Source organism: Phaenicophaeus curvirostris, chromosome 5 (genome assembly GCF_032191515.1).
Source record: "Phaenicophaeus curvirostris isolate KB17595 chromosome 5, BPBGC_Pcur_1.0, whole genome shotgun sequence".
NCBI classification, from domain to species: Eukaryota; Metazoa; Chordata; class Aves; order Cuculiformes; family Cuculidae; genus Phaenicophaeus; species Phaenicophaeus curvirostris.
Window position 1 is genome coordinate 35,594,363 of NC_091396.1, and position 25,864 is coordinate 35,620,226.

General features: G+C 33.3%; 1 protein-coding gene across 3 annotated transcripts in view; it reads left to right on the top strand.

Annotated features, from left to right (window-relative positions):
* Window positions 1-25,864, top strand: part of FMN1 (formin 1) — a 186,915-nt gene that overhangs the window by 129,336 nt on the left and 31,715 nt on the right. For all 3 annotated transcript variants that reach the window (XM_069858209.1, XM_069858210.1, XM_069858211.1), the window contains 5 exons: window positions 2,917-3,046; window positions 4,353-4,499; window positions 7,878-7,937; window positions 9,922-10,042; window positions 23,879-23,971. In XM_069858209.1, the coding sequence (XP_069714310.1) occupies window positions 2,917-3,046; window positions 4,353-4,499; window positions 7,878-7,937; window positions 9,922-10,042; window positions 23,879-23,971 (551 nt within the window). The remainder of the gene's footprint in view (window positions 1-2,916; window positions 3,047-4,352; window positions 4,500-7,877; window positions 7,938-9,921; window positions 10,043-23,878; window positions 23,972-25,864) is intronic.

Consider the following 25,864-nt stretch of genomic DNA (forward strand, 5'->3'; position numbering starts at 1 on the left):
GAAAACTCAGTAGATCAAGTGCTTCTGGTTTTGTTGTCCAAGTCAGCCTCTAAGTCAACCTAAATGCAGAACTGGAGAACTGCTGGAATTGTACTATGCATATTAACTCCATAAAAGGTTGTAGACAAAAAAGCGCTAAATTAGTATGTGTGATTAAAAATATTTGGTACAGGGTGTAAACCTCATGTATTTTCATTAATGAGGAGCAGAACAAAAGTACAAACAAAGCTATTTATGAAATGGTTGCAAATACTAACAATAGGCATTTTTATAGTGAAACCATTGATGTGAATTCACTGAGGTCTAACAGAAACCTTTGCTGTTTTTAAATGCTTGGATTACCAGACAAATAGAAAGCTTTAGTGATATCACTGATGCTCTCCTGCACATGTGATTTTCATTTGTTTTGCTGGCATGTTAAATTTGCTGTTGTTGGCATAAACTGTAAGAATCACAGCAACATGTCAATACCCCCCTAAATTATACTTCATGATAATAGTTGTTAAAATGCTAAAATTCATTAGCTTGATAAAGATTTATGTGCACAATTGACCACAATTTGGGGCTTTGCTAGCAGGAATCAGATGCTTTAGCTAGTTTCCAAGAAGACCCTTTTAGTTGTAATTTAATCTCTGTCAAGTCCTCTCTGCTGTGAAAGAAATACTGGTGAAGGAAATAGCAGAAAAATACGATACTGAGCTTTCCTGGTTTCTATGTAGCTTGCATTCAGGAAGCAGTGCACTATTGATAATGGCTCTCCAAGTAATGCCATTTGTTTCTCTTTGAAGACCACTTTCCTTTGAATTCCAGTTTAAATCCTGCAGGCTTAGTTAGAAGCTTATAGGTTTAGATACATCTTTTTCCTGAAAAATGTATTTCTTATACTTTTATTTATATGCAGATAAATCTATATTATAAATAATTCACCTCCATAGAAACAGCCTTCTTTGTCTATCTTCTGGAAGAAGGTTCTGTTACACTAACAACGTGGTAGCTTGAAAGTACTCTCAAGTCCTCCAAGATTCTGGTAGGATAAAAGTGTTCTCAAGTAAATACACTTTTTATTTACAATTTCTGCAAAGGAGGAGTGAAATGGACCTCACAGAGATGAACAGCAAATTCTTGATGTTCACTTTAGACCATAAAAATTGTAGTAATAAGAAACACATCATGAAGTGATGTCACAATCATGACATCATTACTTTAAGTCACTATCAGATGTTTCTCAAACTAAAATTGCAAAAATGTCTGATCTGAATACATTCTTTTCTCTCAAAGTTTTGTCCACCTTTGATAACCACAGATACACTTCACGACTTTCTCTTTAGAAACTGCATTTGTATTACAGTTACTAAGATTCCTTTTTGTGTCAGTTTTCAGTTATAAGTTTTCTGTCTGGATATTTACGTTGAATAGTTTGAATTCCAAAATCTGGAGACAGTTTCTTTTTATGCTGATGCTCTTTTAACTGTCAGTATAATTATATTGTATTGTGATGACCAGCAGTGTAGGAGATCATTACCTTTTCAAGGGAAGGCAAAAATATGTGTTAGTTGACTTTTTAAATTTAAACTTTTAGATTGTATCTATGTTAGAACTTCAGTGAAATTAGTTTTTCTTTTATTTCTCTCACACAAAGTGCAAAGTATCCTCTTTTTTTCCTGGCAATACCATTCATGTCCAATAGGAAACATTTTTATTAATACCAGATTAGCATTTCTTTTTTTCCCACTACTTGAGTACAAGAGCCAAGCCAGGCCTCCCCAAACCTTCTCTCACAACTTTTTTTCATTGAGCAAGAAAGAAAAACAAGGAAAAAAATTATATTCCAATTAAAATGTAGTATTTCACACCAACCACAGGTGGATTTTGCTGACTTTTTAGACATTCACTATGTATTCAGCAAAGCGTTGCATGCATGAGGAATTTATTAAATGAATTTGAAGATATTGGTGTTATTTAATATGAAAAATAAATAATTTGGAGAAATCAGATATATTAGCTAAAATAATTAAAATAAATTTAAGAAGAATTCAAGGTAATGATGTTTCATGTGTATTAGAATTAAAAGTTACAAAGCAAATTGTGAAATACCTGTTAGTATACGAAATGCTAAAGCTTCTTGTATTATTTAGCTGAGCTCTTACATTATAAATTGAAGAAAAGGGAGGAATTACTCATGCCTTTGAGATGCTTTCATTTTGTGATATCAGAACTGGACTTCTTGAATATCCGTCTATTTATTTTTATTTACCAAACAGTTAAAGGAAGAAAGGTGGAATAGACCCATGAGGAAAATGTACATATGAGGATAGATAAAAAACAGATAAAGAGTTGTTAACTTTGCTGAACTGTGGGACTGAAGAGGGGTATAATCTGCAAGTATTTTACAGCTAAATATATGGCTAGGTGCATTACCATGAAAGATACTGCTGTATCATTGGAAGTGTGGTGCAGCTTTGTAAAACAAGATCGAGACTGAGCATCAGAAGATAATTTTTGGCAGATGTTTTATATTATGAAATAACCTTGTAGAAATATGTGTCCTGTATTGCTGGGTACATTTTTAAGGGAAGCAAAAACATATGAGTGAAAACAGTAAATAGTGTTCCTCTAGCTCTTTACTTTTTTTTTTTTTAACTATGATCTACATTTATGTTTCTTCTATTTATTACAAGGCAGTTGTGATAGTGTATTAACGGATTCATGTGGTAATGATTAATGTCTTGAATTTTTTTATATTAATAGGATTTCTTACCATATTGAGCATAAAAAATATAACAATTATAAATACTGTCAGATTTGATTTAAAATAGGAAAGATTGCCTGTATATTTCATGATACTACAGCTTTGGTCCATCATGTACCCAACAGATAAGGAATATAAAGATTCATTAATACTCGCTCTTTCCCCAGATTTTTGTATGAGTTATCTCAGATCCCCAACTTCACAGAACGAGCTCAGTGCATTATCTTCCAATCCGTTTTCTCTGAAGGGATAACATCAGTGCACCGGAAAGTTGATATCATAACTCGTGTTTCCAAGGTAAGTCCTAATGAAAGGTAAATGAAAACATAAATATATTTTGAAGTATTCACAATTTTTTTTTATCATAAGTGATGAATCTTAAACCTGGTTATTAGCTTCTCAGGAAAAAAAAATTTTAGGTACTTATAGGAACAAAAGAAGGAGGAAAGAGGGAAGATGAGTTGTATGTGATGCTCTTCATAGGAAAATTTATTTTTATTTTAAAGGTAATCTCTATAAAACAGAAATTAAATATCAGACTAGCTTAGTACAGGGCCTTGCAAATTTATTTTTTTTTTGCGTATTACTGTTGATTGATGCCTATCATGTTCATTGGCTTATTACTTTTCCCTGGTATCTATCCATTTCTTTTAACTCTTAATACAGCATGAAAAGTAAAATGATGCAAGAATTAAAAGAGAAATTAAGTAGTGACTTAAAGGTACAACATTCTGGCTAGGATAGTATTTAATTTTATTTTTTTTCAACTTTGAAGATCAGGTTTTGATTAGCTTTACTACTACAAAGTACCCGTGTTCTACCCCTTTGGGTTTCTTTGTATATTGCGAGACTATAAATGGTTACTTTGTGTTTCGTTTCTAAAGGACATGTAAATACAGAAGCAGTTTTGTATGAGATAGAGAAAACGATACCACCCTCAGTTTACTTATGAGGATCTGACGCTACAATTGATTTATCCAATGTGTAATATAAGACTACATAATTAAGAATTAGGCCCATGGCCTCAGATTTGCAATTGGCAAGATAAATGTCTTTATAGGTAAATTATTACTCGACTGTGTTTCTAGATTTCTGTTTTGAGGCATTGTAAATTAGTCCTTAGCTCTGGTATATCTGCATTAAGTATGGATCCAGAAATGTGAATTTCCAGAGCAACAACCAATGAAAAGCAGATTGGATATGACAGTCTAAGCCTTACCTAGTCGCAGCAAAACCAGCACATCGTTATTTGACTGTGCAATATGCAAACTCATTATAAAGCACTTCATCTGTAAGATTTTTAAAGGCTTCTAAAATGTTTAGTAATACTCTTCCATTAATGTTTTTTTTCATCTAGGTGGTATATGATGCCATATAATTTACTTCATACAGACTAAATTAAATATAATCCCTTTTGCAGATACAATCTAGTAAACTCTTCTCTTAAATATTTGATTCTTGTACCAGTTTTAGCTTCATTTCCCTATGGGGGTAAAAACATACAAGTAAAACCTCTAGCAAAAATAAAATTAAAAAAGCTTCTTTATGTTAGTGATTAGAACTTTGTGCTAATGGAAGTTACAAGCTAGTATCTGTTTTGCAGGCTTTGCTGAACATGAAAAGTGTAAAGGAAATTTTAGGTTTAATTCTGGCTTTTGGAAATTATATGAATGGTGGGAATAGGACCCGAGGTCAAGCTGATGGATTTGGTTTGGAGATACTACCCAAGCTAAAGGACGTCAAAAGCAGAGTAAGTACTCGTTTTTAATGAAAGATAACTTTTCTCAACTGATCTTTTTTTTTTTGCTCCACCATCTGTCAAAATTAATATTTTCTTATTTCTTACTGTTCTTGCTTGAAAGAGCAAGGCACTATGTACCATTTTCTTGCCTTTTCCTCCCAACTTTTCATGTCTCCTGCACCTGTGCATATTTCCATAGTCTCCACTTTCTCCTATCCAGTACTACTAGGATAATTATCTTATGTGAGAAATTCTACATGTCTCTTTGACTAGTAGGGACTTGATTACAGTAGTTTAGAGAGAAGTGAGAGAGCACAGACTGCTGAAGACTTCTCCAGTGAATGTCCCTGGGTTTTTTTTCTGCTCTTAAGGTAGCTGTACCCAAGTGAAATGTTTGAAAAAATCAGACTGAAAAATAAAATATCGGTAAAGCTTCAGTGTAGATTATACCCTAAGTAATTATAAATAAAGGATATAATATAAAGGATTTTAATCCTTTTCTGTGGTGTGTCAGGCCCAACAAGATATTTACAGTCTTTTTTTTTTTTTTTAAATTGGCAGTTAAATGGATGTAGGGCATGAATTCTGAACAGCATGCATGAGAAGATGCTGATAGGTGGCAGTAATTTACTTTGTCAAAAATTGAGACGATCTAGAAAGTTTTTGATTAGTCATACTGGGATCAAAGTCAGGCTCAAACAAACTCTGGACACCTTTTAAGATGTGGTCACATTTCCCTTATTTCAATAGGGTGGGGGAGGAGTTGCTACTCCTCAAAGTCATTCTTTACTAAAACATACCACATGGATGTATAAAGCAATAAAGAATAGGAGGTATTTTCTGCTGATGCTGGTGCAGATTTGGAGGATGAGATAAAAAACTATTCTTTGACATTCTTCCTCTTTCCTATATGAAGTGCTCTCTTGAATTTTAAGTTGTTCTCAGTTATGCTTCATGTACATAGGAATGCATTTGTGCAGCAGATATTGTTAGAAGCTTTTTGTTCTGCTTGTGAATACCATCATTAACAAAGAGTGAAAGCACATTTAGTGAATTAATCAGTGAGCAACTTTATTAATTTAAGTTTTTCCAGTGGATTTGAGTCCTTTGTCTCCTAAAAGCAATTAGCTGCTAAAGCATGTCCAAAGAGGAGTAACAAAACTGGTGAAGGGTTTACAGAACAAGTCTTGTGAGGCACGTCTGAGGGAACTGGGGTTGTTTAGGCTGGAGCAGAGGAGGCTAAGAGGATACCTTATCAGTCTCTACAACTGTCTGAAAAGAGGTTGTAGCGAGGGGAGTGGGGCTCTTTTTCCAAGTAGCAGGTGATAGGATGAGAGGAAATGGCCTCAAGTTGTGCCAGGGAAGTATTAGATTGGATATTAGGAAAAACTTCTTCACTGAAATGCTTGTCAAGCTTTGGAGGAGGCTGCCCAGGGAAATGGTTGAGTCACCATCACTGGAGGTGTTTAAAGGATGTGTAGGGACATGATTTAGCTGTGGATTTTGCAGTGTTTAGTTGTGGATTTTGCAGTGTTAGTTTTACAGTTCGACTCGATGATCTTAAAGTTCTTTTCCAACTTAAATAGTTCTATGATTCTATAATTCTAATTCTTTCTCTCCTCTTCTTCACAATAGTTCAGTTGTTCCCTATGGCCAGTTTTCTTCCAGTCCTAGTGCATGGAGGAGACACAGTACAAGCTACAGCTAAACAAGAACCATGCCAAGTTTACCAGTACTCAGATGTTCATTGGTTTGCCACTTGCCATGAATAAAAATGTAAAACAACTGAGCTTTTCTGACTTTTCTCAGTTGAAATACTAATTTTAGTCTCACTCTTTTATCTAAACATAAACTTCTAAGAATTAATTATCATGGGACTTTTCAATTTGGCTGGATTTAGCCAGAATGTTCCAAAATTATGATTCATGAAAAGGAGTGACAGATGTACAGTATAATTGTATAAGTATTGTTCCTTGGCAAAACAAGCTAAAAAGTTACAGTATTTGCAATTTCCTGGTAGCCAAAATAAATATATTATTAGTATAGACTAACCTCCAAAATGCATAAAAACTCAAAGGGGCCAGCTGCTACAGGCAAACATTGCACCTGAGAGATACGTGGTAGAATGTAATGGCAAGGCAGAAGAATGCGGAGTCTTGTATATATGAACACTAAGGTATCCTTCCTATGTCCCATTACTCCCTATTTGGGAATTGCCAACGATACATAGTTTTTATCAATACTTTTGATACAGAGTTTTTTTAACAAATTTAGCTCACCACTTCAAAATCTCTGTGTTTTGTTTTCTATAAATATTCTTTAAACCAAAGTAGTACATGTATTTTACTCTAAAAGGACAATCTGGTACTTATGAGTCACCTTGGTTTCTTTTTGTCAGGTGACATTCTAGCAATGTCTTCTAAAACCATTATGCAAGCAGAGAGGCTTTGTCAGCATGACAGCAATGACTTGCATATTTAAAAATTTTGCTGATGTATATGTGATATTAAAAAAAATGTAATGTGCTACAGTCCCTAATATAGGTGAGACAGCTCTGTACATAAAGTTAGGCATTGTTCCCACACAAATGTTTGTCCTGATACCTGTCAATATAAAATATGAAGACACATTCAAAAAAACTTAAAAGACATTTCAGATGCAATACCCTGTATTATGATTAGTTTATGTTGTTGAATGATACCCTGAAATAGTAGCCTGAATGGTATAAGTTGCAGTTTTACACTTTTACTTTAGTTCATCTGGCCTATGCTGACCCAATAACATATAACAAAATAGAAAGAGGTTGTGTACAGTTGTTATATTTAGGGCCATGGAAATGGTGATTCTAGAAAATGAGTATTAAAATTCATATTTATAAGGTAACAAGACAAGTAATATACTTGTTAGGTATGTGCTTTTTGGTTTTGTATTTCAAGTAAAATACACAAAATATCCATACCTCTTTCAGATCTTCATTATAGATTAATGGAGACTAGAGGAGTCAAAAAATTCTGTTCATCTTAATATACCTGAGGTGACTGTAATATTTAGTTAATATTATGCTCAAGAATAATATTGTTAATTAATATTATTCAAGTTAATATTATTATTCAATAATGCCTTTTATTATTAAAAAACATGTGGGGACAACTTCTCCTAAAGCATGTTTTCTTATCTGATATACAGAACCAGTAGAGACTATAGATACTGTGTTGGTACTATCAAGCCTGCATCATAAAAAATAGATTTTTTTGGTCAGTAACGCTAGAGATGAAGATATTGAGAGTCCTGTTTCTCATAGCAGTAATATAATTATTTTGAAATAGAGTCAATTTCCACTGATGTGAAACAGTGTTATAACCATTTCTAATAATATTTTTTTCCTAGGATAATGGTATTAATCTTGTGGATTATGTCGTCATATATTACCTACGCCATTGTGATAAGGTAAAAGATTCATTTGCTCTATCAGCCTCTCCAAAAGTAGGTTTCTTTAGGAAATTGTAAAAGGGTTTGTATTATCTGAACACAGTAGCTCTGATGGAAAAATAAAACCAATTTCTTTTCCTTTCTTGTAATATAATAGCTGTGGACCTGAACAGGTCTGGAATTTGGTGTAGGTTTTATGATAAGGCTTTGGAGAATTTTACATTAACTGTTGAACTAACCACTGCAGGCAACAGCCTGTGTCTATTGCAGACTGGACAGGTGGTCACTCCAGTCCTGTCTTCTTATGTACTGGTTACTGTAACATAATTCTTGTTCTGATGTGGCAATAATTAAAGGCAGAAGCATGATTTCTCTCTCATGAGAGAATGCAAGGACATTTTGGTATTTAAAGACAGATGAGTCAGCATATGGGCATGAAGTCAGAGGTTGAAAATGTGGGAAGATATGTGGCTGCTGCTTCGAGCAAGTTATTTGTGAGGCTTTTTGACAGATACTAGCAGTGCCCAAATTTTTTGAATGGAAAATTTGAAGTATTGTCTTTTAAATGAAAATGTCACTATTAATTGATTTTACATATGGAATTACTTGATTTTGAGATTAAGGATGTACCTTTACCAAGTCTTTGAATCTAAAGCAGGTGTGATTTTTCACAGCTCTGTCTGGTTGAATTCAAGTAGGGTTTTTTTTTCTTTTTCTTTTCTTAAGTTCTTATGTAAGGATGTTGAGTTGATGAGTTAGTAGTCATGAGTATTTTCTCCAGGAGTAAGACTAAAGTAAGTGAAGACATTTTTTCTGCTCGTGGCAGGGGAGTTGGACTACATGATGTTTAAAGGTCACCTTCAAACCCAAATCATCCAAATCATTCTATGATCTCTGACGCTGGAGGATCTGTATGTCAGGAGCCTGTGAAACAGCACCTAGGCCTGAGCTAGAGAGGAAATAATAGACTAGCGGATACGTAGTTCTAGTTCTGTACTTGTTTCTTTCTTTTTTTTTCTTTCGTTCTTTTTTTTTTTATGAGCATGGAAATGAAGTGTCATTATTTTAACCTAGGTGTCCATCTTGTAAAAAGCCTCATATCAAAAGCAACTCTGTCTAGCCTATAATGTCTCTCAGTTCTTAGGATATTGATATATGTATTCTTGGGAGTAAATGGATATAGAGTAATAATCATCCATTGTACTTTTTCCTCCTTGAATATTCATATCTTTGCAATAAAATTGTTTCCTGTTAACAAAGCAATTAGTTGTCCAACCTGTGAGTTTTCCTCTGTGCATGGGTAGTATTTGAAACTCACTAATATACACAGCAATGTCATATGCTACCATTAAGAGCCTTGTTAAATTTCCACTGGAGATACTGCTTTGAACCTTGTCAGGACTTTCTGTTTTGTTTTACTTTTGGGGTTTTTTCTTATTGTGCTAAAAATAAGGTATGCATTTAGGACTTCCAGAAAGACGTTAACCCATATGATTTATTTAGCCACATAAAGCTTCAACTGTATATTTTTATCTGCATAAAATACTTCAGGCAATATGTAAATAATGTTTTCAATTCATGCTTATAAAGTGTGTGTTTAATGAATTGGGAGAGACTGAAAATACAAACTTTCAATGTAAGATCTTTTATTGTATTAAAATAGGCATTCACTTATACGTTTTTAAGAAACTTCTAATCCTTTATCTAACCCTTTATTGATATAAAATGAACAGAAATGTTGTGCTCAGTGTTGTTTCACAGTTTAAATTGAGCAGTTTGCTTTAGAACATCTAAAATGAAGTTTCAACACTCAGAATGGACACAATTAAATCTTGAGTGGTATACATGTTGTTTTCACAAGAACAATTTATGTTATTTTTGCAGTTTTATGATAGTGTTTCATAGATGACATTTCAAACAAAAAGTAATATATTTCACTGCAAATGTGTTCACTTTTCATAGTGGTTGGTTTGTTTGTTTGTTTGTTTGTTTGTTTGTTTAGGAAGCAGGAACAGACAAGAGTACTTTTCCTTTACCAGAACCACAGGATTTTTTCCAGGCCTCGCAAGTTAAGTTTGAAGACCTAATAAAAGACTTAAGGAAACTGAAGAGAGATCTAGAAGGTAACTAGGAACTTCCACATTTGGTCTGCTAACAACAAAATACCATTTAATATGTGACCTTTATGAGCTTTTCTTATTGCTAATTAAGTTTATAGTGTTGACTCATTTAGAGTTTTTACACTGTGGCACAAATTACTGACATAAATTAGAAATAAAAAGAAGTCCAAACTCATGGCTTAAAAATGAAAGTAAAGATACTGAAAAGCAATTCTCCCGTTTACAATCAAAAGGCCCTTAAAAAAATCTTTCTGAAATTTTCTATAGTTATGTGTGAATTTTCCTCTGGCTTCTCCAGAACTGTGTTTAACTGTAGATATCTGTTAGTTCCATAACATAAATACTTTCTTCAGTACTTGTATAACAACAATTTAACAGCTACAAGAGTTGAATACTATTCATGTAGAAATAAAACACAGCTTGCCAAGGCACAGCAAAGGGAAATGGAAAGCTCCAGTTCAAAATATTTTTACCCTGGGACATAAAATAAACATTTTAAAATGTTTATTATAAAGAGGGGCTCAGAAACCCAACTCATCTATCAATCAAGGTACTGAGTGGAAATAAAGTAGGAAGGGTTGTTCTATAAGTGTTCCAAGCAGTTTCATTTTATTTTGTGCTTCATGTAACTTTCTAAAATAAATCCAGCAAAAGATGACTGAATAGTTTAAGCCTGTCTTTTTTGTTGAGGAAAAGTTGCTGCTTTTACTGAAGCAGTTTTGTATAGAAAATAGAGTTTAGGGAGAGGCTCTGCATAAAAGCCTATAAAACCATTCACATTTACATCTCTGCATCAAAATGGAAGTCTGTTTAGAATCAGAGTTGAAGATGATGATTGGTTTTTATTGTTTTTCAATGTGAAGCAATAACAAGCATTACAAAATAATTTATACTTACAGTTAAAAATTGCTGAATTAGATAGCTGCCATTTTCAGGATAATTTCAAAGGCTAACAGTGGTAGGAAAGTATCAGTTATTGTTTGTTTGACTGGGGCATAGGTGAGTGCTCTATCTCCTCTCATCACTTGGCCCTGTAAAATCCTTGGCCTGCCCTCTTTTGGGCTAGTTTGTGCAGAAACATGATCTGTGTTTGATCTTGTACCTTTTCAGCATGTAGCCCTGCTATCATGCATCTTAGTCTTGCAGGATCTATGCTGAGACTGTGACATTCACATCATATTTGTTCTGTATCAGAAAGACACAGATAGCAGATAGGAAAACCTAAGCAATTGCACTAACTCTTAAAATAAAAGTTGCAACTTGTGTGTATTGACAGATTTCTATTTTCTGAAACAAATTTTCTTAGGTATTTATAGAAAATCTAGAAAAATTGTTATGCTGAAGTTCTTTTCAAAATTCTTTGAAGACGTGTATTTGAAACCCAACCAAATCAATTAACATATAAAGTTAACAACAGCAAAGATTTGAAATAAAAAAAGGTTGTGGAAATGTATTTAGATGTTGGTGTTCTATCACTCAGAAATATGCAACAGAATTCTAACAGGCATTCCTGTGATTAGTTTCTCTTATGTTTAAATAAAAAGTATCACTCATATGAAAATGTTGTCTCTCTTTCAAACATTCCCTTTCAAATTTTTTCTTCAGATAATGCAGTAGTTTATTTTTAAATCAAATTTTAATTGAAGAGGTTATAATTTTAACACGTACAACAAAGATTTGATGAGTCTCTGTAGTTTATTGTAGCCATTAAAAAGTTGTGGCTGCTGGCAGAATACCAGTGAAAGTCTAAAGCTGAAACAGATGTTAGTATCAGAAACCAAGTCCAGAGAGGCATCGGGCCCAGCTATCCAGACAGGCACAGCCCTTCATATGTAAATAATTTGAACAATATTAAATGGAGCTGCTAATGTTGTAGGGTGCATTGGATTTATTTCACAGTTTGGCTGGCTAAGGTAGTCTTAAGCAGATTACCATGGAAGTGGAATGAGACAGAGATAATAAATGAAAGAAGTTTCTTGTGTGCCATTAGGGAACAAACTAATATTCCTTTTAGTTAGTTGCTTTTTTCCTGATATTTGCACTGAATGATTTAAAAAAAAAAAAAAAAACAAAGATAAATATCACCTTTTTGTGCCCAAAATCTCAGTTTTGTTAGACACTTCCTGTAATAGTGGTCATTTAGTGTTTAAATATATTTTTTACCAGTTTATCAAGTCATTCATTTATCTTTCTATCATGGATATTAGCATAAAACAGATTAAGTGATTCTGAGTGTCATGTCTTAATGGTGTAAACTTCTGGTTTGAAATACCTAGACACTGTGGAACCAAAAGTTCAAATGTAGATGGAGCACAAACACTTTCATCCTTTTCAGATAAACAGATTGAGTTCCATACAATTTGCTATTTTGGAGTCTTTCAGATTAGACTTTAAAGAGACAGACTAACTTTAGTCTAAAGGGTTTAGACTAAAGTTTGGCCCCAAAATTCAAACAAATTTTGGGAGAATATTAATCCAACAGGCTTTAATGTATATTCAAGAAAAAACTTTTTGATCATGAGAATTTTTAGGTTAAAAATAATGATAAACAAAAATATGCATTTGATATAGAATGCTAGGAGGAAAGATGTGCAAAAGAATGTGGTATTAAATAGTGAGATGAAAACGTTAGAGTGAAATCTGATTCCACTTTAAAGACATGGAAAAAAGAAATCTTTTCTGTAAGCTCAGATTTTCACTCCAGGTCTGCATAGCGAGTACATTCCCAAGGTTTTCCTGTATACCATAGTTCCATAAGCAGATACATTTACTCATTTAACAGCTACTAGCATTCCAGTTAATCTTTTTATGTAGGAGAAAAAAAGATTTTGCTTTGCATCAGTATTATAAGATTGTAAGATAACCTATTCCTTGTCTAGGGCAATGATTTCCACTTTTTCATTTCCCTATGACCGAATATGATTTCTAATCTGGACCATGCCACTTAATTGGTATTCTTCTGAAATAAGCACAGAATGTGTGAATTGTGTAATCATAAGAAGATTTTTAAAAAGAAAGCCACTTTACTGAAGTATGGTAGACTTCTCGAAGTTTTACCATTAACCTTTTATTTATCTCTGTCCAGAGCTGAACAATCTTAATTATTCAAAATAAGTCAAACTAATTTTGGTTGTTTCCATATGTCATATTCTTTGCTCTTCTTTGCAATCTAGTTCATAAAATTTTAAAATGCTATTCCATTAGTCAAAAGAAAGCAATATTAGATTCCTTGTCTCATTTACTGTAATATTCATTGTAACTTCTTCCATTTCTTGACCTTCACAACTGTAAAAGCAAAGATTATTTACCAAATGGTTAAATTGGAAGTGAAGGTAGGCCCAGTCTGAATACTTTCAAGAGTCGCACCTTTATTTCTCACAATTAATTAGATTTCCTATGCAATTGTAAAATTCTGATCCCACTGAAAATTCAAATAACTTTTGCTTTCACCTTCTTTCATGACCACCTGTAGAGATATTATTTGTTATTTCATACTAGTATTTTTTCAAGACTGTATGTATATTTTACATTTTTACTAAACTGGGTGTATATGAGTGTATATGTCATTGTTTACACGTACACATATGTGACTAAAAGGAAATAATTTAATCAAAAACAGAAACAAGACTTCATGGATCAAGTCCCTATACTAGTCTTTTGGATTTCAGGAGACATGTTTTCAAACTGGGGGCCTCCTAATCTAATTGTTGACAGATCTGTATCTTGAATAAGTGTGTCACCCCCAACTTTTCCACATTTGAATAGTGGAACTCCATCAAAACTTCAGCTTATGGCAACTGCATCTTGTAAAATAACACTTATAACATTAAAAGGGGAAGCAAGTAAAACGATGCAAGAAATGCTGAGAAATGACCATATTACATTAGTTGCTTTCCACTTTTTTCATATGGAAACATAGAAATATATTCAAATCATAGAGAAATACAGATTGTTTGGTGGGAAGGTAATTCTGCATGTCCTGTGATCTAAAGCCTTTGAGCAGGCTTAACTTCATATTTAAATGAGGTTGTACAGGGCCATCTCTGTTTTGAACCTAAGGATGGGAATTCCAGCACCTCTCTGGACACTTGTTCCAATGCTGAATATTTTACTTTATCCCTTGTGAGAATTTCCTGTGCTGCAACTTGCAACTATTGCTCCTTTTTTTTTTCTTTAGATGTGCATTTCTGAGAAAAGATTGGCTTCATCTTCTCTGTAGGTATTCATTGGACAGTTGAAATGCAAAAACTAGATCCTCAGTTTGCTTTCTTGTAACCAGAGAACACACATGGCTTCCTCTGCCTCTTCAAGTGCTTAATTTTACTTTCATCCTCAAATAGCGATGTGACAATATATACATTCTTTCTTCAGTATGAATATGTATACATTTTTTTTTCATATATATAGAGAGAAATTTTTCATAGAAACATATCCAGTGCACTGGACGTAACTAGTATGGTGTTACTGTACCAGTACAGCACCATAGATACTTAAGCCTGTGTCTTAGCATGGCTAACTAGACCAGACTAAACTGTTCCATCTACATTGCTGTCATTCAGTCCCTCTTCAGGGGGCTCTGTATCACATTATATTGCAAAGTGGATATCTATTACAAAATTAAGTCAAGGATGGAAGAGAATTTAGAAATGAGAAATGGATAACTCATTCTCAATTCTTGCTGCCATTGTCATTATAAATAGAGACAAGGAGGAAGCTGCAAAAAAACCAAGCATAATCAGTTCATGATCATTTAAAATTAAAATTCTCTGATTTTCCTATTTTAAATCCTGAACATCTGTTTATCTTGAGTATTACAAGGGAACATATGTGTCAAAAGGAACATATACAAAAGCAGAAAAGTTTAATCAGTATTATTCACAAGAAGTTAGTTTAAAATTCTTAAATATGTGTGTTATCATCAGAGTCTTCAAACTCAGTTAAAGGTTTTGCAGTAAAATGTCCTCCTAATTAAGTGTAAACCATTTTTGTTCTAGACATTGATTGATGTGCTCAATTAATTAATTGGGACATTTTCAACTTTTGTTGGATTTCGATGTAAGCACAGAGGAGAAAATAACTGAATGAGTTACTATTTATTCAGAGGGAATTATGCATTTAGTTCATACGTAATATGGCCTTAGAGTCTGTTTTATGGACTAGTTTTAGTATAGTAATTATAAAATAATTATCAGTAGTGCTACAATTACAATGTTAAGAAGTTTTGTCTATTTTGTGCTTTGCTTTATAGACAGTAAGGTTACTGGATCATATAATCTTCCTAAATAATTTGTTTGATCAATAGATTTTTCAGTAAAAGGTGATTGTTTATTCATTACAGGAGTATAGTATTCAAAAAAGTATCAAAGGACTTTTTGTAAAATATTTTCAACCAATTGAAACCTTAGTCTAATTTAAATGAAATATTTAATTTAATTTAATTTAATTTAAAAGTGAAATTTAGGCATCTGAGTAACATACATGGTGTAGAAAATTTTTGCTAGCAGGAGCAGAGAAGTTGAGTACTTTCCAGAAATGAGTCACTTTAATTTTCTTCATGTTAATTATAGTTTTAAATTTTAAAATACACATTAAAAGTTTGGAAGAGTAGGCAAATAGAAATTTGAACTGGGTGGTAGAACATGAGGAGCCAAATAGGTGCATCTGTTATTTCTTTAGACATTTGCATAAGGAGAGCATATTGTTTAGTACCTCATGAGGATCACTGATTTTGCACTCTTTGACATTTGCAGGATATATTTTGAGGCAATACAGAATGGTGTAAGGAAAAGAACAAAGGATAGCTTTGCATAGGAACAGTTATTTTGTGTTCAAGAGCTGACAAAATTACACTCTTCCTCCTCAGAGTTTACTGACCTCTTTTTGAATATTCTCTTGTGTCAGCAGCGTAAGGTATATTTCAGTTCGCTTTAATTTGGAAAGGATACAATACAGGCATTGAAAAACACATTTTGTGTACATGCACAGGATTTTACTAAATAAAAACATTTTGACAGCATTCCAGTGGTAATGTTCTTATGTCAGTACATTAAGTGGAAATTTTCCTGAGTAGATAATTTCTTAAAATTCCATTAGTTTTTCTAGTTTGCGATAGTAGAGAATAGTATGGAACAGTTTTAATAGGATTCAGAAATATAATAGAGGAGCAAAGCAATGATGTTTTAGAAGAGCTTATTCCCCGGAAGAAAATTTCTGCATGTGTGCACAAAGGCCAGGGAGAAAGCTTTCTGTTGGTTAAACAATGGCATGCTGTTATTTTTTTCTTTTATGTTTTTTTCCTTTGGCTAAAGAATCCTCAGAATTTTCTTGTTAAAAATCATTCTGTAAATGTTAAGATTCTACAGCGAGTCTTGGAAATGCCACAGTTAGAATCTTCTGTGTACTTTTCTGTGTGCCTTTTTTAATAAATAAATAAATAAGTGTGTGTGCGCATGTGTGTGCACGTGCGTGTGTGTGTGTGCGCGCGCGTGTGTGGGTATGTTAAGCATAAGTTACATAACTGCATAGTGTACATTTGGGAGGATGTAGCGTACATCTGGGAACAGGAGGAGTATTGTCCCTATCAATGTGTATGATGGATAGTGAATTATGTAGTTTGGAGAGTGTGTAATACTCACATTAGAAGGAACAGTGACTTCACATTTGTGGATCTCATCAGCTTTTCCTCTCTGAGGGATTTTGCAGTATGCAGTAAAAGAAAAAGAATTTTGCCAGAATTCAGATGGTCGCTTATGTATTTACTGCCAATGGTCAGAGATTGAAAGTATATTAAGTCAGACAGTGGGACACAAGTTATTAGTAGTGAGGCTAATTAGCACTTTGAGAAGTGTTCCTGCTAATATTGTAGGTAGTTTATGAACTTACATGATTTTAAATCTAGGCAGGATGCTGTAGCAGAACCAAAGCCATAACTTTGGTGAAAGAATTAATTAGGTGGAACTTTATGATCTGTCTTGCACAGAAAATCAGAGGTCAAGCAGTACATGGGGAAGCAGGAGATCACATCTATGGCCTCTACAATTTCAGCTCATAAACATAGTGTTTCAGTCATTGCCCAGCAGATTTCTTCTATCTGATCCCTTATTCAGTAAGCTAAGTAATGTGCTTATGTATTTGAAAGGTCTGTTTTTTCCCCAGCACTGTAAAAATCTTAGGCAGACAAGACTGATTTAGAAATGTTAATTTTTGATGCTGTTCAGACAGAAAGGAAATGTTCTGATTTCTCAGCACGTTTCTACGCTTCTGACAGATCTTAATGATGTGCATAGGTCTATGTGTTTGGGTTTTGACACTAAACCAAAACGTTCTACTAATAATATATGCTGGAATTACTTAAGGAATCTTACAAAGACTTGACTGGAAAATTATGAGGGTTTAGTTATTATGCTCATTTATATATGCTGTACAGTCCCTTGCAGTATGCTGCTCTGCTCAAGGGAGTCCTGAATGTAAACTACCATTTCAGAGAGAACATATTAACCAGAGTCTCAGTTATGTTGCTATGTTGTGAAAAATATTTAGTTTTACTAGCATTCTTTGTTCATTTTGTTAAATGTATTTCTGGGAAACAATCTTAACAGGAAGGTTTTTAAATTATTTATGTAAAATGCTGATATTCTTTGACAAAACAAGGAGCAATAAAAATTATTATTTTCAGTTACTGGAAACTAATATAGTCCTGACAGTTCCTCTGCATTCCATCACATACTGTAAAAGTTCAAAATGCTATTAACCTTAAAAGAAACAAACAAACATGCTTCACAAATCTTAGATCTGAAAGACAAACCCAGAATATCTGGTCAAAATTCTGAAAATTTCAAGATGTCTGACTTTCAGCTTCTATTAAAACTCCATTAGAAACAGTGAACTTTACAGTATGTTTTGTATGCCACTAATTCAATTATTTCATTTTCCATAGCTTAGGACTTATCACTGAAATGTTTTTGTGTCTCACTTATATGTGAGAGCTTGAGCACCTAAATAGATTTGTTTCTGTGTCACGAGGAAAATTTATTTCAAACAAAGATCAGACCGTTTATAAATTTTTAGTTAGTAGCTTCTATCCTCCAAAATGGCTTTTTTAAAAAAGCAATTACTCACGAGTGAAGAAAATAATTGTGCATAGAAACACATTTTTTCTAAATTAGCTGAAAATAACTACAGAACAATAACTATGCAAGCAATTAATAGGTTAGAATGGTGTGTCCAGTTTTATGTGGTCTAGCACTTGTTTGCATTAAATTGTTGACCCTTATTTAAGACAATAAAAATAAACCTCAGGAATAGAGTATCACAATTTGATCCTCTTCTACATTTTTCTCAGATAGTTTTGTCTCAGAAAACCTCATGCCCCACTTCATTGCATTTCCCTCTCTATTTGGTTCAAGGGCTTCTGTATTAGTCAACCCAGCTCTAGGTAGGGTGTTAGTGCTTTTGTGTGTTGCCGTCATTGAGATGCGTACTGATTATCAATATGTGTCCAAAAATACAAATAAATTACTGTGTCTGAAAATTTCTGGGTCAGTAGCAGCATAACCACTTGCAGTTACAAGTTGTCAGAATTCTTATACTATACTCCAAAGGAATCAAGGTAAGTCTCTTCCCTTCTTCTCAAGATTTATTTAAAATAAATGTCGAACGGGTGCATATGCATTTCCTGTAACTTTTAGTTTAACTTAGAAAGTTGATTCCAAGTAAAAAATGTAATAAAGCAAAACCAAATAACTAAATTATGAGGAAGTTACATAGCAGTTGCTGAATAACTTAAATTTATGCATTTAATCTGAAGTCTATTAGATTCTTATTTGGGTTTATGGGCCCAAGTATTGTAACAGGCTTCTGTGCTGTAAAAATCATGGATCCTATCATACAGAATTGCGGTTATTTAGTGCTACGTTGAAGTCTTTTGCAGTATCCTTTCAAATCTCCTTTGAAACAGAAAATATAAGGATTCTAAAAAGTAATTATCAAATAGTAACCTTTCTATCAAAGACAAACCTGCATTATAACAAGAAAATAAATGAGCAAGTTTGGCAGTGTAACTTGCTAGGCTCTGAACAGACAAGGCTGCGGGTTGGAGGGTAGCAGCTTTCACGGTGGCAAAACTCATGGCGGGGGATAGTATCAGTGACAGGTTTATTGGAATTCATGGTGTTGGTAGTTGCTTTCCCTGCCAAGATGATTCCTGTAAATGCTACTGGTGGTTTCTGGTGAGTAAATAGTTAGCAATTTACTGTTACCGACATTAAACTATTTCTGGGTTTGCGTTTACTTTAAAAATGGTGCTTAAAAGATTCCAAGTCCTGTCTGATTGACACTGAAATGCTCTTTACGTGAAAGTTTGTTTATGGGCAGTGATTCTTTTGACAGATTTACAAGTGTCTGTGGAGTTTTAAAAGACTATTGCCCAATAGGCATTAAGCGAGAGACATTCTATTTTGTAAATATTTTCACTTATATTAGGGATTTTTACAAAACTTTTTGAGCCAAGTACTGCATTAAATCTGGACAGTGGCAAACTGATAATCAGCAGTTTCCAGCTTTGTTTTAATGTTTTGCTAATGGGGGCCAAGATTTCTGTGGCCAAAATTTCCAGTGGGTGAAGCACATTGTACATCCAGCAATCAAATACTATTGCAAAGTCATATTTTCTTTCTTTCATATTTTTTTTGCAATAGCTCATTTAGAAATAAACAGTTTTCAAAGTAGCATAATACATTTAATGCATACTAAGAAAATGAAGAAAATTAACCAAAAAATTTATTACAGTAATGGTGAATTTGCATCTGTTTGCAATCAGTAATGCTGAAACAGGTTATTTTCTCAGATGATTATTTTGGTATGAGATTATGAGAGAAGTATCCAGCTGATGTGCTATCTCTCAGATTACTCAGAATTCCTTCAGATTCCTCTGACTTTCAGAAAGTAACCTTTACAGAAAGAAGCTTTTCAGAATTTATTTCAAAGAAGGAATGCATACTAGGATTCATTACCTCAGAATCATTCTAATAAGAGCCTCTCAAAAATGATTTTCCCTTAAAAAGGACAAGTTTTCTATTGTAGTGAATTTGAGAACAAAATATAAAAAAAAATCATGTAGTATCCACTCACACATTTTTAGGACTTTTCAATTTTAATTACTTTATATATTGTTTTGTATGACTTGGTAATTATTTTTTAAGCAAACTTATGTAACAGGAAATTCAGTGACTGTTAGTTACCAGAAACCTTTATTTTATGTTGTACAGAACTGAGGGAGGCCATAGAGTTGAAAGATAGCCTTTCACCAGTACTGCAAACTCTAGGTTGACAAAGACCAGCTGACTATAATATGTAGAATTACAACTCCATTTTAATCAAAACTTTTTATTTAGCCCTGTTATGAAAAGCTTTTTCCTCTTCCAAGTGTCTTTATTTGTATATGATTTGTGTTTCCATAGAACGCACTTTCACCATTCTTTGCTGTATCTAGCCCCAGGCAAATCTAATCATGTTCCAAAGTTTTTTGGCCTAAACGATACATCTGGTTGATGATTCTAGTCATCATTTTCTTCTAGATACTGGACAAGGGATCATTATTCTGTACAGGGCTTTTCATTATTAAAGGGACGACTGATACTGGAGAGATTTCAGCATGAATACAAAGTTTTTGAGACTGGTGTTCCAGCTGAAGTTCATGACTGCCTTCAGCCAGTGACTTCATACCTATGTGACATGTCTTATTGTTAACATCAAAAAGTAAATAAATTCAAGTTTTATTCAAATACTTCAGTGCAGTTGATGGAACTAGTTAACCTTCCCAGGTACTTTTTTTTTGTTCATAGGCCAAAAGTATAGGTTATTGAGTGAGGTACAACCTAAATTCAGAGTTATTTAAAGGAAGATTAGGCAGCATAGGGCAAATACATTGCTTTTGTCATCAACAGATTTTTCACTTCATCACCCTTGTCCTTTAAACCTTTCACTCAAAGCTAAAACTTTCTCAGAGCCCTTCAGTTAGTTTTGGCAGGTACCTGAAACAACCTCAGGAAGTAAACTCGTAGATTTTAGTTTTTGATAGATGTTATCTATATAAATATAATCAGCAGAGAAAGTCGTACAAAGATGTCTTTTTAAGGCTTCCCAATAATGTAAATTCTTCCAGTCTGCCAGCATTTACTTGACTTTTGTCTCTATCAGTTTTATTGTTTCAAGATGGCTTATGCAAACAAGTATATCATCTCATTTCATCTCATCACAAAGCTTCAGAGTTTTAATCAGCACCCCTGGTTAATTATTCTCTGTGATCTGTCTCATTTGCTCTTCTTTTCTGTGCTTTTCATCTTACTCTTACATTTCCCCCATGCCAAATGTTGATGTTCTTGTTAAGGATGCTAGGATTCTTCTTAAGAATTCGCTACCCAAATCATCTTCTTGTTTGTACGCTGGTACTTCTTGTCCATGTTTTCTTGTAGCTTTTGTCATCTTGTTAAGGTTAACGTTAGTCATCTCTATTTAAAAAAAAAACAATATAGTATTATATGTGGTTTCTTTTTACATTAGAAATTATTCATCCTGGTCTTGGTCATTTAAATATTTACATGGCATATATCTGAGTAACCCCTCTACATCTTGTGTTGCTAAAGCTTGCCGGAAGCTTTTAGGAAGCTTTCAATGCTCCAGACAATGCATTAGCTACACCATTAGTTTGGGAAGCCTTTCTAGAGTATGTTAGAGTATTTCCAGATACCACTGTACCTACGAGCTTATTATAATATATATTCATAGAAATCTACTTCTTCAGGGATTTATACGAATCTATTTATGTAAGATTATTATAAATTAATTATTGGCTTGAAACTGTTGCAACCTTACATGACTGTAATCATGTGTATTCACTGTGTACCAAATGCCTGAACATAATGTGTGTACTAATAATTTCACACTTTCATAATTTTATATTGATCTAAACTAATTTCTAAATATTACCTTACATAATTTTCTGTAGATTTTTTTAAACACAAAGAAAAAGCACGAACTGCTGCTACCTTGTTCCAACTTCCAGTCAGAAACTTAACAACACTCAGTTATTTTGCTAGCTCTTTTTCCCCCTACTTTTTTCCAAAGTAACGTATTACAATTTGCTTGAATAGCTGTAGAAATGTCCTACTTCTACAAACATTTACATTAAGTATACAAAAATTTCATTCATGGTATGATAACAGTCATTGGAAGTCCAGATTTCTAATTGTAAGAGGCATGTATAGTAAGAAAATAATCTTTAAAATCCATTTAAATTTCTCTGATTTCTGATTTGTTTTGCTTAATTTGATTTATTAAAGACACATAACTGAGCAGCTAATAAAAGACTCTCTCAATCTGCCATGTTTAAATTAACTCCTCACTCTGACTACTATCTGGCTCACAAATATCCGTTAACTTCACTCCACTGTTTCGAAGGTCTATCTTATGCAACAAATTGGAAGACTAAAGATAAAAGAAGATTATAAGATAAATATAAATATTATATATTATATTATTATATTATAAGATAAATATAAATAAAGATAATTGGAAGATTAAAGATAGACTGTAGCCCAGGCCATTTTACATAGGTTCTGGAGCTCTTCAGTGATGTCATAACCCATAATCTACAAGAGCTGGGGGGAGTATTCTAAGTTAACAAAAACACTTAGATAGAAACAGGTGTCTTTTCAGCATTTTTTCTGTAATAACTGTCCAAATGTATTTCTGATCTCAATTAATTGAAAAGCTGTCTCTTTCAGTAAATCCTGGTGGCCCAAGAATATCGTAGGCACACTAGTAGTTGTAAAATAAAATGTATTTTTTTAATCTGTTTTCTACCTTCTCTTGACCTTCACTTCTCTGCAAACTTAAACTAACATGACATTTTAATTACAAATTCTGAGCCTGTCTTACCACAATTGTGTATTTATTTTTGCTGGAATTATTTGAATTATGTAATGGTGGTAGCAATAAGGTGTGAATATGTTTTATGCAGCCAAACTGCAACTCTTGGGTTTAACTCCTAAATAAAACTCCATGTACATTTAGCTTCTTGGGAATGAAGAATTGGGGGGGGGAATCTTATAGTAGTTCATAAATTCTGTTGCTAAATGGAAAGTAATTGTATTTTGATTTCTAACAGTCTCATTTAATTTTTAATTTGGAATGCTGGAATCTGCAAAGTTTACTAGAAGTTTGAGAAATGTTAAAGTTCATTGGTGGATAACCTGGAGTTCTTAGAAACTGGCATAGCATCAGGTCTTAAAATAACAGATAGATTATATAGTAAACAAATTGCAGTTAGATGGAAGTTGACTTTATTAAAGGCTTCTCTATTTCGTGTCATGGCCTGGAATTTTAATTCTTTAGTAAAACTGAATTCCTGCATCTGCTTTAGGAAAAATCGCTGAGTATGGGGTGCCTGGCATTGATTGATTAAAATCAGTCCAGATACAAGGCATTCTCCACTCACCACAGAAACAAAGTTTAAAAGTTTTAAATACCACCTAAAATATATGCATGAGACAGTCTGTGTTATTGGCAAATATAAGCACACAGCTGGAGTTTTAGGAAAAAGTCACTAGTAAAGACAAATCCCACTCTTTAAACACATACAAAATTTTCGATTTGGTATGCTAGACTAGTATTGGGTTGTTTTAATTTTAATGCAATTGTGTGATTCCTTGTAGCCTATTTATTTCTACTTCCACTAAAGTAAGTCTAGGTGACAAATTTAGATTGAAGCTTCTACAGTGTTGACCTCTATTTCTGGTAGACGGATTCTGCCACAAACGTCTCTCAACTTCTTTTTTGTAGCCTCTGAAAAACAGATGATGTTAGTTTGCAGGGAGTCTTCTGACGAGCATCTCCAGCCCTTCAAGGAGAAATTAGAGGAATTCTTCCAGAAAGGTAACCAAATTTAAAAACAAAAACTAACTTGGAAAATACTGTAATGGTTTACAAAGTTATACATAATATAAGCTGCATTAAAAATCTATTGCCTCTGAAAATATCTACTATCAGTTATGGATTATGTTCATAATGTGTATAATATATATTAAGTATAATGGTTACACAGATCATGGATATGTCAAAGATAATTGTTCCCTTGATGTCACCCAGTTCATTTTGATTATTTTCTGCTTTGTTCTTTATCATTATTGTAGGCAAAATGAAAAAGACATTCACTATAGATCAAATTTGTCACAGAGAATATAAAGCTTCTAGTTTATAAAAACCTGGAATGAGAAATTCCCTTCTTGAGAAAGACCATATATATACTTGAAGTAATCACATCTTTTATTGATAGTGTGAGCTTAAGAACTGGCTAATTCAGATTTAAAGATTTTATCTTGTGTGAGACAGAAATAGCCATAAAGAAATGTTTTACCGTGGTAGAGTCTGGAGACAACAGGGGTGAGATTTAAGGTATAATTTGGTCATCAGTTCAAGACAATGTAAACCCAGATTGCTGTTGTTGAAAAGAACGGTCCTGCTCTCTCCTGTTTCCTGGACTATGTGTTCCCAGTCACCTCCTTCTGCCAGCACCATTGTCTCTGAAGCTGTGCAAAATAGATAAAGGAATAGATTCACCGTCCCTCACCCCCAGTTTGTAGGAGTACAGATTATTTGGATAAAAAGAGTAAGTGCTGCATTTCTGATGACTGTATTAAGAATTGTTAAGAATTAACTATTACCAAAGGGTCAGTATTTCTCATAGAAATAATAAATAGTTCAACAGTTTACTGTTTGAGAAGTCAAATAAACTATCTGAATCTACTAAAACAGGGAGCATGTTTACTTACTGTTAGTGATTATTCAGATTGATGTAATTTATTTATTAGCTTAATTGTATTAATGTCTTTTTGAAAACTTTATTTCATGAGGTTTTCTTATACAATACTTTGATAGGTGAAAACCCAGTTTGTTGACTTTTTTCTGATGTTCTCTTGTTCACGTTTTGCTTTATAATATTATGTTTTACGATATCTAATCATATGCATTTAATTTTAGTTTTGTCTCGTTTAAGTTCTCGTCTTTTGACACTTCTGTTTCATCTAGCTTTTCCTGAGATGAGCTGTCAATAGGTTGTCAGATCCTATACTTACTGACCCTATTTTTTCTTTAGTCACCTGCTTGATTTGAATCTTTCTAATTGGTGGGTGGTACTTTCTGTGGCATTAGAATGGAAGTCCTGTAAAATTCTACACTGAAAACACGTAAAAATGAAATATAGAAAACTGTCTTGACTTATAGTACTAGAATAGGCTTTGGACAAATGTCAAGCTCAGTGATTCAGTTTAGATAAGTTTCTGGAATTTCAGGTGCTTCTCTGAAATTAGGAGCTAACTGATAATACCAAGCATCCGTTAAGCATCTGCTTTCGGTTTTGTTTGTTTGAAAAAGAGTTGTGGCTGGTTTAAGCAAATGTAAGAAAACTGCCTGTTATCTTTCTGCCAACTCACAGCAAGTATCCAGAGCTCAGATTTTTTCTGAAACTTCTGGCATGAACATAGGGCTGGAACTCATAGATATTGAGGTTTTTCATCACAAACACAATTTCCCATCATTTCTAGTCTATGCTAAGTAGGAAATACTGCAAGAAAAAGAACATATTGATTTGCTTAAACTCAACTGTTTACATTTCGTAATTACAATTAATACCAATTAAATCTAATACTTGCTGTGTTGTAACAGAAAACACTGAGAGTGTTATGGAGACTGACATTCTAAAATGCTAGAGGGGATAAACTGTACTTCTGCTGATGTCAGTGCTGTTTTGTATAACTGGATGTAATGTAG